The sequence below is a fragment of the Aquarana catesbeiana genome, linkage group LG01, assembly GCF_042186555.1.
Source record: "Aquarana catesbeiana isolate 2022-GZ linkage group LG01, ASM4218655v1, whole genome shotgun sequence".
NCBI lineage: Eukaryota > Metazoa > Chordata > Amphibia > Anura > Ranidae > Aquarana > Aquarana catesbeiana.
Window position 1 is genome coordinate 961853693 of NC_133324.1, and position 13337 is coordinate 961867029.

Below are 13337 nucleotides of genomic sequence, written 5' to 3' on the forward strand. Positions count from 1 at the left end.
AAATCAAGTTATTAGACTAAGTATCCACAGGAATATGTTAGGTAATAATAAAAGAAAAGGAGAGGAACGAGAGATAAAGATGGAAAGAAGGAAAGAAGAGAACAAAAAAAAAAGAGTTTCCCAGGATGATGATCCAGCTCTCATTAGGTATACAAATATAATATATATTTCAGTAATAATATGATATATATCTTAGTATGGTAACAACAGAGATTGGTCAAAATCTGTAGGGAGGTAGTTTTTAACCCATGGTTGCCAAATTTTGCGAAATTTATTTATTTTATTTTCTTCAATAGCTGTCATTTTGGCTTATAAAAGTGCTCTGTTCATTCTGTGTTTAGCTTCAGCAAGAATTAGATTTTGGGACTTCCACGCCTTGGCAATCGTTTGTTTAGCTGCAGTGCTAAGTTGGATAAACAATTGGAATTGAGTATGGGTGAGTATTGTGGGTTTAAGGTTTAGGAGTGCCGTTGCAGGATCTGGAGGAATCGTGATTTCCAGGGCTTTAGAAGCCATAAGAAATATATTCTTCCAGAATTCTTCAACTACGGGGCATTGCCACCATATGTGAAAATGTGTTCCTGCTGTGTCACATCCTCTAAAGCAATTAGGTGAATATGTGGGGACAAATTTAGCTATTCTAGCTGGTACAAGGTACCAGCGTGCTAGAACCTTGTAATTAGTTTCTACAGCAAAACAATTTGGAGAGGAAGTTTTGGTGGCTGACCATATATTTGACCAATCTTGTTTATTAAACGCTCGATTCATATCTTGTGCCCATTTAGTTGTGTATGAGGGTAGAAACTCACTAGATATCATATTAAGTTGGAAATATAATATTGAGATAAGTCCTCTAATGTGTGGATCACTTATACAAATCCGCTCAAATTGAGTCATTTGATTAAGAGTTGAGCCTGTACTAAGAAGTGGTTCATAAAAATTTTTAATTTGTAAATATCGAAATATTTCAGTTTTAGGTAACCCAAAGGTTTCACATAGTACAGGAAATGTATAAATAGCTTTAGTCGAGGAAAGATTGTATAAACGGGTCAGGTTCGTAGAGGTCCATGCAGAGAATGATTTGGGGAATTTCCAGGCAGGATAAAAGGCTGGATTAGTAAGAAATGAAAGCAAGCGATTATGTGTTGATTGAAGATTATGTGCAAATTTACATTTATCCCATACTGCTAGGGTCTGTTTCGTGATAGGATTAGAAAGATGTATTCTATCAGCAGGACAGAGCCAAAACATATTAGCCACTGAGATAGGGTCACTTTCCACTGATTCAATAGCTACCCATAGGGGAGCTTCTACAGAAGTATGATACTTGGGTATAAGTGCTAGCTGTGCAGCGTAGAAATAGGAGGAAAAGTTGGGCAATCCCAAACCACCACTCAATTTATTAAGGTAAAGCGTAGATTTAGGTATACAAGGTTTGGTGGTACCCCAAATGAAGGACATAACTCTACGTTGAGTAAGTCTAAGAAAGTAAGATGGTAAAGAAATAGGGAGTACCCTAAATAAATATAAGAATTTCGGCAGGATTGACATCTTTACCGCATTAATCCTTCCCAACCATGACAATGATAGAAGAGCCCATTGTTTCAGGAAGCCAGAAGTTTGTTTAAGGAGGGGTAAGTAATTTGCAGCAAAAAGGTCTTTAAGAGAGATTGTGAGTTTTATTCCTAGGTATGGAAGCTGCTTTGGAACCCAAGTAAAGGGTAAGGAAGTTTGTGCCTGCCGAAGTTCTAATTGAGATAAGGAAATATTTAATGCATTTGATTTTGTTGGATTAACATGTAGTCCTGATATTTGGGCAAAATTATCTAGTGTTTTTAGTAGATTAGGGGTGGATATATGGCGATGAGACAAAAATATGAGAATGTCATCCGCAAAGAGACATAGTTTATGGTGATAACCACCTAGTTCGATACCTTTAATGTCAGGATTGGTTCTAATAAGGTGTGCCAGGGGTTCTATTATTAGGGCAAAAGCTGTGCTGACTGTGAGGTAAAGATTTTCCAGTGTATTCACCATTGTGCTGACTGTGAGGTAAAGATTTTCCAGTGTATTCACCGCTGTGCTGACTGTGAGGTAAAGATTTTTTAGTGTATTCACCGCTGTGCTGTGGGGGAGAGGATGCCGCCGCCATTCCAGCCGCCAGCCTGTGTGCTGTTTCCTTCATTTTTCCTGCTTTAATTTTCGTTTTAGGAGCTCTCAAGACCATTGTCAGTGAAGCTGACAGTATTAGGTAGGATTTTCTGCAGTTTTGGGATATTTGCTGGTTCACTGGGACCTGTAGTCCTCCGATGAAAACTCCCGAGGAGCGGAGCTCTAAGGTAACATTACCTTCACCTCAGGCTGCCGCACATGCGCCTCCTATCCCCTCTTCTAATCTTTTTCAGACATTCTGCACGAAACTGTTTATTATTAAATGCATATACCAGTGGGCTCACCAAGGGGGTCCAGAAAAAGAATAGGAATGTGAAAGTGTTGGTGAGCTGCGGTGTTACCACTTTAGCTGGCAATGCATAGATACCAAGAGAGAGACTGTTCTGCATGGAGAACACAATGAGGTGGGAGCTACATGTAGAGAAGGTCTTCTTCCTCCCGGAGGATGAGGGAATTTTAAGAATTGCATGAATTATAAAAACATATGTTACAAAAACAGACAAAGCTGTGATCAATAGCATGAAGAAACTTATTACAACAATAAAGAGGCGGATGTGTGTTGTATCTGAGGTGGCTAGGTCCATGAATGGAGAAGAATCACAGAAGAAATGGTGAATTGTGTTATGGCCACAAAATTGTAACTGACTCTGTAAACCAGATATTACACTTGTAATAGAGGCTGAAATAATCCAAAATGCAATGACCACTTGAACATAGATTCTATTATTCACAAAGGAAGAATAGCGCAATGGATGGCAAACAGCCAAGTATCGATCATAGGACATTAAAATATAGTGAAAGCACAAAACATCTCCTGTGGTCCCGTACACCTGACATTGTACAATGCAGCCAGTTACAGTGACAGTCGGCCTCTCATCAAGAACATCATTTAGGAATTTTGGAATAATATTTGAGATGTTCAGCAGATCACATGTGCACATGCTCTGAATTATCAAAAACATCAACGCCTTGAGATGAACACTACTAAAAATGATATAGATGATCAATACATTTTCCAAGTAAATCAAAAGGTAAATGATCAGAAACAGAACAAACATTGGGATCCTGAAGCCATCAAAAGCATTAAATCTGGTGAGTAGAATTTCAGCAATGACTGTGCAATTCTCAGGATATGCCATCTGTGGAGGAGACAATCGCACATCACATACAATATTCTATGGATCAATAAATAAACCTGCTCTATGACTTCTGATTTTTATGTTAAAACTAACGTTTCATATTGAAAAAGTAGGTTGACCCAGGTGTCTCTACTCTTGTTTTCTTAACATATTATTACACATGTAGTGCTAGCCACAAAGGAGCTGCAGGTTGAGTTGAGTCCTTATGCTTCCTGAGGTAATGACCTAGTACCTCAATTCACTGATACACATGGGGAATACATAGGCTTTAAAAAGCAGGAAAGATCTTCAAAGTGTACACATACAGTATATACTATACTGTATATATATATATATATATATATATATATATATATATATATATATATATATATATATATATATATGTTTATGCAAAATGGTAGAGTTTAAATCTACTATTAAATAGACCAACAGACAGAGCAGCCTAACTGAATATAAAGGTGATACTACATAAACCACTGACCAGTCTATCTCGGGGGCGAACTGTGGTCTGGCTGCTCCATACCCAAGTGGGAGAGGTTACCAGGAAAGATGGCATGTCTCTGCTCTTTCCCTAGTCATCTGGAACCTCTCCTTGATACTAAGCGATGTCCCTATTAGGCTGGTGACCTGTCCCTACTCTAGCTACACGCGAAATACACACCAAACCCTGGAACCAGGGTTTTAAATAGACTCTGCCTGAGCCAAGATAGCACCCAAAGTCACATGGGATGCCAGAATTCAATTGTATGCTGCCTCTCTGTGACCAAGGAAACCATAGTGGAACCAAGTTCCTCTTGACTTTCCCCTCTACCTGCATTGCCACTGCAGATGAGTGCCACCTGCAGTGAAGATAATAGACTGCACCTGCCTGCACTCCCACCCTGTTTGACAGATGCTGTTCTTGGCATTGCAACACAGTAAAGAATAACATGAAACTGCAATAAACATGCTTATGGTAATGGCAACAACATTTCAAACAATATAATGAAATTACTTTGCAGGAAACAGCCCGTGGTTAGACCGCATGGGGCGCAGGCTTCACTGTCCTCTGTGGAGTCACCTTTTACATACTTATCTAGAGCCTCAGGTAGATGAGGGTCATTAGGACCAACCACACCACTCACCTCCAGGCTTGAAGCTGACTCCTCAGGAGAGTTTAGACGGCCAGTTGGGCCTGCACGGGCTTTTGGTCTGTCTACAGATGCTGCACTGGGGCTTCCTTCTTCTGAGTCTGCAGGGGCCGGAGGCTTCAGCACGAGAGGATACCATTAGTCAGGAACTTCTTGTGCTGGTGGGACATCCATGGAGTCCTCTCTATCTCTAGCCGGTTGAAAAGAGCAATCGCCACTTAGCACACAGGGTCTCAACAAGTTGCGGTGGAGCCATCTCTTGATTTGGTTGGGACCCTCCGAGATCACGTCATATACTGGATTTGTAGAGAAGTGCTGTTTCTCAGTGCCATAAGTGATTCCTCTACCTGGGTAATGGGTAGGCTTCCTGGTGGATACAGACATTTAACTTGTGATAGTTCACACAGAATTGCAGACTTTCATTCTTCTTTCGCACCAGGACCACAGGGGTCACACGTGGATTATGGCTTTCCTAAATTACCACACACTGTAGCATGTTACGGAGCAAGTCCTTGACCTCCTGGCACAGGCCGGAGGAATATGAGGGTACCGCTCCCAGATTGGCGGGGTGTCCTCCATATGAATTGGGTGGTCACCTTCCCCTGGGATGGTTGCAAATAGGTGTTTCTCTAGCAGTTGCTAAAGCAGCCACTGCTGAGGTAGAGGGTAGTCCCAGAAGGGGATGGCCAGCTGTTCAAGCAGAAGTTTGTGTTGTGACTCATCCCATGAAGACATGGCTGCCTGTAGTGGGGCTTCCACCCCTGGTTGGGCCTCTGACATACAGTGATGTGGTACCACGTGATGAGGTCTGCTGTTGTGCTATGGTTAGGGAGTGGGATCAGGGAGGTCCCCAGGTTGATGAGCTACACCGGCACCTTCCCTATGTGGACCTTGGATAAGGTGCAACTGTGCCACTGAGTCTTTGTTGGGTTCCACCATTAATGTAATGCTTGTAATTTCTTGTTAGCCCTGATGGGTAGAGACCAGACTACTTTTTGAAGGGGTACCAGCACTAGTTTTTGCTGAGGAGGGAGGGAGTGTAGAAAACCCCCACTTGTTGGGGCTGTTTTCTTGCTGCCCTCTGATAGGTCCCTGGATCATGTTTAGCCAGACAGCTCGCAGACCACAGCACTACGCACGCCAGCCTGAGTGCTCAAACTTGGCAGATAATTGGGATAAGTCCAAGTGCTTCAGCACGTTCATGCCCAGAACAATAGGTACTGCCAAACTTACTGGACCGCAGGACAGTACGACCCCTACTCTCTCCGCAACCTGGTTATCTATCTGAATCTTTACTCAGGTGACACCTTCCACCAGGATGTGCAATTTATTGGCTGCCTGGAGGGACAACCAAGAGGTATCTAGCTGGTCCTGCATCCCGAACCTCTGGGCATAGAAGCCATACTCTATTAGGGGCAATATAACATGCAGCGCTTAACTAGATGTTAAAAACACTAAAAAACTAAATATGTAAAACTCTCAACCATACCAGGAGGATCCAAGATAAGGGACTCAAAGTATTAATTATGTCTAAGCAATTAATATTCCACTATATTGTGCAACCAAAGGTCACAAAAAAAAACAATATTGCATCAAAAAATGAATTAATGATGAGCTAAGGTGAAGCCCCTAAATGATAATTAATCAGAGAGAAATGTTTCCAATCAATAAAAGTTTCTCAATATTGGTGGATAACAGGGGAATATGATAGTAAATGATCAATTATACATATGTAGCCAGAATCAAAAAAGCATCACAGGTCCAAATGTCATCTAAAAAATGTGTCAAAATAAACAAAATCCACCCATAGTGCAACATAGATGCTGATATGAATGTTCAAAGTACACCGCTCCAACAATAATGTAGCAAAAAAATATTGAAAGAAACAATTGCCTTAAAAATAAATAACGTGCAAATAACAAACAGTGCAGCCTCAATGAAGTCAGAAACTAGATAATACAGGTAAGTGTACCAAGTGAAGTACTACAATGAGTGCAGCATCAATTAAAGCTTATAATTATATATATATATATATATATATATATATATATATATATATATAACCTGACAAACAACTCTTAAAACAGGTGTGTATACGAAAAAATTTGAAAAAGTAATTAACAATAAATAGTCCCATAAAAGGTCCCATACATAATCAGATCACCATTGTGACAATTAGATAGAAATAATGTGTCAAAACAAGTTCCTCCAGGAGTGACCAATGGTGAAATAAAGGTGAAATGAAAGTGATGGTTCCCCAGCCTCTCACCTCACGGCTGAACGATAACAGCCCCATTCACATAGGAGGGGGGATGGGATCTGGGGGACCCCTTGTTAAAGGGTGCTTCCAGATTCCGATAAGCCCCTTGCCCGCAGACCTCGACAACCACAGCGCAGGGTTGTCAAGAAGAGGCTCTTGTCCCCATCAACATGGGGACAAGGTGCTTTGGGGTTGGGGGCACAGAACCCCCTGCCCCAAAGCACCCACCCCCCATGTTGAGGGCATGTGTGCAAAGATCAGGACTGTCCTATGTACTGAGTGCAGGATTCAGGAGTGCACTACATACAGAGTGAAGAGTTCAAAAGTGCAAATAGTTCAGGAGATTGCAGGGCTCAGGAATGCATGTCTCACAGGACAGTAACTCCCCTTCCAGTACAGAGCTCTCCTCCCACCCCCAAATCTTTTCTTCCCCACCTACAAAGTATCAGGAGAGGGGCTGCTACAGAAGTGCAGCTACAGCTTACAGTAGGAGTGCAATGTTGTTAGGTGGGGAGAGGGGGCATTAGTGCAATGAGGGGGTATAGGCAATGATATTGGTGCTAAGTTAATAGGGCATTGATGCTAAATGGGGGTGGGGGGTGGGAATGTGATAATTTCTAACTTGGGGGAGAGTTGGAACATTGGTGCTAAGTGGGGGGATGTTTGGGATAAGTGAAGAGAGAGGGGTTACTTGGGATAAGTGGAGGATATTGGGGATACATGGGAGGAGAGGAGAAACCTTTGGGATAAGTGTCGGGACAGGAGGGACATTGGGGATAAGTGGGGGGGGAGAGAGGAGGGGCATTGGGGATAAGTGGGGGGAGAGGAGGGGCATTTCGAATAAGTGGGAGGGGAGGGGGGACATTTAGGATAAGTGAGGATAAGTGGGATAATGTGGGGATAAGTGGGGGGACAGGAGGAACATTGGAGGGACAGGAGGGACATTGGGGGGAATGGGAGGGACCATGAGTATAAGTGGGAGGACAGGAGGGACACTGAGGATAAGTGGGAGGAGGGGAGGGACATTGAGGATAAGTGGGGGGAGAGGAGGAACATTTGAAATAAGTAAGAGGAGGGACATTGGGGATAAGTGGGGGGGCAGGAGGGACATTGGGGGACAGGAGGAACATTGGAGGGACATTGGGGGACAGGAGGAACATTGGGGGGACAGGAGGGACATTGGGGGGGCGGGAGAGAGATTGGGAGGATAAGTGGGAGGATAAGTGGGAGGACAGGAGGGACATTGGGGGAAATAAGGAACATTGGAGGGACATTGGGGGGACAGGAGGGACATTGAGGGGACAGGAGAGACACTGAGGATAAGTGGGGGGAGAGGAGGAACATTTGGGATAAGTGAGAGGAGAGGAGGGGCATTGGGGATAAGTGGGGGGACAGGAGGAACATTGGAGGAACAGGAGGGACATTGAGGATAAGTGGGGGGACAGGAGGGACATTGAGGATAAGTGGGGGTACTACAGGGACATTTGCTGGGACAGGAGGGACATTGGGGATAAGTGGGGGACAGGAGGGACATTGGGGGACAGGAGGAACATTGGGGGGGACGGGAAGGACATTGAGCATGAGTGGGAGGATAGGAGGGACATTGGGGGACAGGAGGAACATGGGGGGGAGGGACATTGAGGATAAGTGGAAGGACAGCAGGGGCATTGGGGGACAGGAGGAACATGGGGGGGCAGGAGGGATATTGAGGATAAGTGGGAGGACAGGAGGGACATGGGGCGGGGGGGGCGGGAGGGATATTGAGGATAAGTGGGAGGACAGGAGGGACATTAGGGGACAGGAGGAACATGGGGGGGCAGGAGGGATATTGAGGATAAGTGGGAGGACAGGAGGGACATTAGGGGACAGGAGGAACATGGGGGGGGGACGGGAGGGACATTGAGGATAAGTGGGAGGACAGGAGGGACATTGAGGATAAGTGGGGGACAGGAGGAACATTGGGGGGGACATTGAGGATAAGTGGGAGGACAGGAGGGACATTGGGGGACGAGAGGAATATTCGGGGGGAGGGAGGGACATTGGGGGACAGGAGGGACATTGGGGATAAGTGGGGGGCAGGAGGGACATTGGGGGACAAGAGGAATATTCGGGGGGCGGGAGGGACATTGGGGGACAGGAGGGACATTGGGGATAAGTGGGGGGGCAGGGGGGACATTGGGGGACAGGAGGAATATTGGGGGGGTGGGAGGGACATTGAGGATAAGTGGGAGGACAGGAGGGACATGGGGGAGGACAGGAGGGACATTGAGGATAAGTGGGGGATAGGAGGGACATTGGGGGGCAGGAGGAACATTGGGGGGGCAGGAGGGACATTGAGGATAAGTGGGAGGACAGGAGGGACATTAGGGGGGGACAGGAGGGACATTGGGGGACAGGAGGGACATTGGGGATAAGTGGGGAGCAGGAGGGACATTGGGGAACAAGAGGAATATTCAGGGGGGGCGGGAGGGACATTGGGGGACAGGAGGGACATTGGGGATAAGTGGGGGGCAGGAGGGACAATAGGAATATTCAGGGGGGGCAAGAGGAATATTCGGGGGGCGGGAGGGACATTGGGGGAGAGGAGGGACATTGGGGATAAGTGGGGGGCAGGAGGGACATTGGGGGACAGGAGGAATATTGGGGGGGCGGGAGGGACATTGAGGATAAGTGGGAGGACAGAAGGGACATTGGGGGGGCGGGCGGGCGATGCTCTGTGTATGTGAAGTGTACATCTGTTTCACATACCGCAGTTCACTTGGTCAGGAAGATCCGGTTCCCCGGAGATGTTATCATTGCATGTGGGGTAGAGCTGGACTGGCTCCCGCACTGTAGAAATGGGAGATCCAGTCCAGAGCGGCGGAGGAGAAGTCGGCGGCGGTTCACACAGTAAGGCGGAGGCGGGACTCCTGGTGCAATCCTGCCCTGCCACCGCACGTGAACCCGTTCATCCAATCACCGGGCACCCGCTGCCCATGCCGGAACCTGGTGGACGGAGCACAGCCAGTGACACCGTCCGTACATAGCATTTGGACGGAGTGTCACTGGCACCTGATGCTGCGCCCCCCCAAATTTTGCGCCCGGGGCCACGGCACCCCCCGCACCCCCCACGCTACGCCACTGCACTCCGGTATATACAGATCCCTCTTCCTCCAGCACAACTCTTACTGCAGACCATTACTTCTCAGCTCCTCCGGCACTCTACTTGTTTAAGCTCCCAGGCACAGCTAGTACCGCACGGTTAGGCCTGACACTCGCTCAGCCAGGCCTTAGCAACTGCCTTTTGCAGGCTGGGACCGTGGGCCCCTTTTTAGTGTAGTAATGAATTGTATTATATATACTATACGAACTGGACTATATACTCTGAACTGTATTATATATACAATACGAACTGCACTATATACTCTGAACTGTATTATATATACTATACGAACTGCACTATATACTCTGAACAGTATTATATATACTATACGGACTGCACTATATACTCTGAACTGTATTATATATACTATACGGACTGCACTATATACTCTGAACCGTACTATATATATATATACTATACGGACTGCACTATATACTTTGAACTGTACTATATATATACTATATGGACTGCACTTAATACTCTGAACTCTATTATATATACTACACTGACTGCAATATATACTCTGAACTGTATTATATATACTATATGGACTGCACTATATACTCTGAACTATATTATATATACTATATGGACTGCACTATATACTCTGGATTGTATTTTATATATATATTGTATTTTATATATATATATATATATATATATATATATATATATATATATATATATATATATATATATATATATATTACACTAACTGCACCATATACTACACCGACTTTCTGCACACTACAATAACTACCTGCCTAATCTCTATTCATTCACTATATACTGCCGCTGTGTAAGCAGCCCTATATAGTCTGAGGTGTGGACTTAGCCCCTGAGGCATGACTGGCCAAAGGCACCCTGCCTTTGGCCAATCATGGCTCTTACAGCGCATTGTGCTGTGATTGGCCAAAGCATACAGGTCAGGTGCATGCTTTGTCCATTTAGCAGCCTTCAATGCACTGCAATCCTGGGTGAACTTGCCACGAACGCCCCATATGTTCGATTATTCTACGAACAGCTGATGTTCGAGTCAAATTTACATTCGATTCGAACATCGAGCCCATCCCTAATAGCAAGTCCTCTGCCAAAGGAAAATAAATAAGAAGATTTCCTAATATTTAACTGACATATGTATCATTACAAGCTCGAAAGGCCTCAGAGGTCTCTAATATGATCACCCAAAGATTTGCAGGAAAGTCTTACTACCTACCTCCTAAGTGTAGCTGACCATCTTAGTCTCCCTTGCATCTGCACCATCCCTACTACCCAGATTAGAAGCCCCATGGCATCTAGGTAGTTGTCCTCAATTTCCACTCAACTGATGTGTCTTTTTTTTAGCTGCTGCCCTTGTTATTGAGCCACAACATGCAGAATAGTTGGTGGAGTGGATAACAAAGCCGTCCTCATCCTCTGTCACCCAGGCTCAGAGTAGTTTGCCTTCCAACGCAGCTGCCTTCCGTAGCCCCACCATCATGCACGGAGGAGTCCCCAGAATTATTTGACCACAGTGTCGGTTACTTGCTGCTGGAGGATGCGCAGCAATTTGAAGGCTCCGATGTTGGTTCACAGGTTGATGAAGGGAGTAACGTGAGCCTAGAGAGAGAGGATGCCACAAAAGGACAAGAAACTTGCAGTCATGTTTCCCCAGCTGCAGCATACTGCCAAGTTTGCTTCAGTGATGAGGAGGAAGGAGATGATGAGGTCACTGACTCTACTTGGGTGCCTGAGAGAAGAGAGGAGGAAAGTGAGGAGGAGGCACAACTCCAACGAGGCAGGATGTCCTCTAGGGGGCAGCTTAAGGGCAGCCACCCTACTGCATCACACCACAGAGCTCCATGGGTGCAGGGTGCTGCTGACTCCCCGCTGATTTTGAAATGTTACTTGGTGTGGTCCTTTTTTGACATGTGTGCAGCAGATCGCACCATTGCTGTTTGCAACCTATGTCTGAAGCGGATCAAGCATGGCCAGAACAGCAGCTGCTTGGACACCAGATGCTTGACCGGACATATGAGGACCTGCCATGCAGTTCGTTGGAAACAGCACTTGAAAGACCCACATCAAAGAAAAAGGCGGACTTCTCCTTGCTCCTCATCTAGGATCTCCAACCCTACTATACCTCCAGTCCTCTCAAAAACCTGCACTGAGAGGAATGAAGGTATAGCAATAGGTGTCCCAAGTACTTGCAGCCAATCTGCTAGCAGTACACACAATTGATTTTAGCAGGTAAATTTCCCTACCCCAGTTGCTGAACCATAAAAATACATTCGGTCCCAGCCATCCACATGGTCAGCGTCTAAATGCTAGCTTGGCCAAATTGCTATATTTTTTATATAATATTTCACAGCAGGGCCTGTTCCTGCGCCCAACAAGAGTAACTGTGAGGGGTTACAGTGTTCTGGCACCACCAAAACCAAAGGCCCAAATTTTCTGCCCCTGTTTAACCACTTGCCGACGGCCGCACAAACATTTATGTCGTCAGAATGGCACAGACAGACAAATGGGCGTACAGGTACGTCCCTTTAAATTTGCCACCGTGTGCTCGCGCACGTGCCGGCACGCATGATCCTACTGCGAGCTCCGTGAGTGTGATCGTGGGTCCCACAGACTCGATGTCCGCGGGGATTCCCGCGATCGTCTCATGGAGAGGAAGAATGGGTAAATGCTGATGTAAACAAGCATTTCCCCATTCTTCCTAGTGACAGGACACTGATCACAGCTCCCTGTGAGCGGGAGCATTGATCAGTGTCATGTCACTGGTAGCCCATCCCCCCCGACAGTCAGAACACATCCCTAGGACACACATAACCCCTGCAGCGCCACCTCCTGGTTAACCCCTTCACTGCCAGTCACATTTACACAGTAATCAATGCATTTTCAGTCGCACTGATCACTGTATAAATGTGAATGGTCCCAAAATAGCGCCAAAAGTGTCTGTCCGCCATAATGTCGCAGTCACGATAAAAATCGCTGATCACTGCCATTACTAGTAAAAAAAAAAAATATTAATAAAAATGCCATAAAACTATCCCCTATTTTGTTAACGCTATAACTTTTGCGCAAACCAACCAATAAACGCTTATTGCGATATTTTTTTACCAAAAATATGTAGAAGAATACTTATCAGGCTAAACTGAGGGAAAAAAAAATTATATATATTTTTGGGGATATTTATTATAGCAAAAAGTAAAAAATAATAGGTTTTTTCAAAATTGTCCCTCTTTTTTTGTTTATAGCGCAAAAAATAAAAAACGCAGAGGTGATCAAATACCACCAAAAGAAAGCTCTATTCGAGGGAAAAAAAGACGTCAATTTTGTTTGGGAGCCACGTTGTATGACCGCGCAATTGTCAGTTAAAGTGACGCAGTGCCGAATCGCAAAAAGTGCTCTGGTCTTTGGCCAGCCAAATGGTTTGGGGCTTAAGTGGTTAAAAGGGCCATGTAATTACAATTTTTGATATAATATTTAACAGCAAGGCCCGTTCCTGC

The 13337-nt window shown here is 45.2% G+C and overlaps 1 protein-coding gene across 1 annotated transcript; it reads right to left on the bottom strand.

The window, feature by feature from the left end:
• Positions 1-2351: 2351 nt before the first annotated feature.
• On the bottom strand, positions 2352-3311 carry LOC141128692 (olfactory receptor 11L1-like). Its single transcript, XM_073616130.1, has one exon. It carries the CDS (start codon positions 3309-3311, stop codon positions 2352-2354), a length of 960 nt encoding a protein of 319 aa, XP_073472231.1.
• Between the last annotated feature and the right edge of the window lie 10026 nt (positions 3312-13337).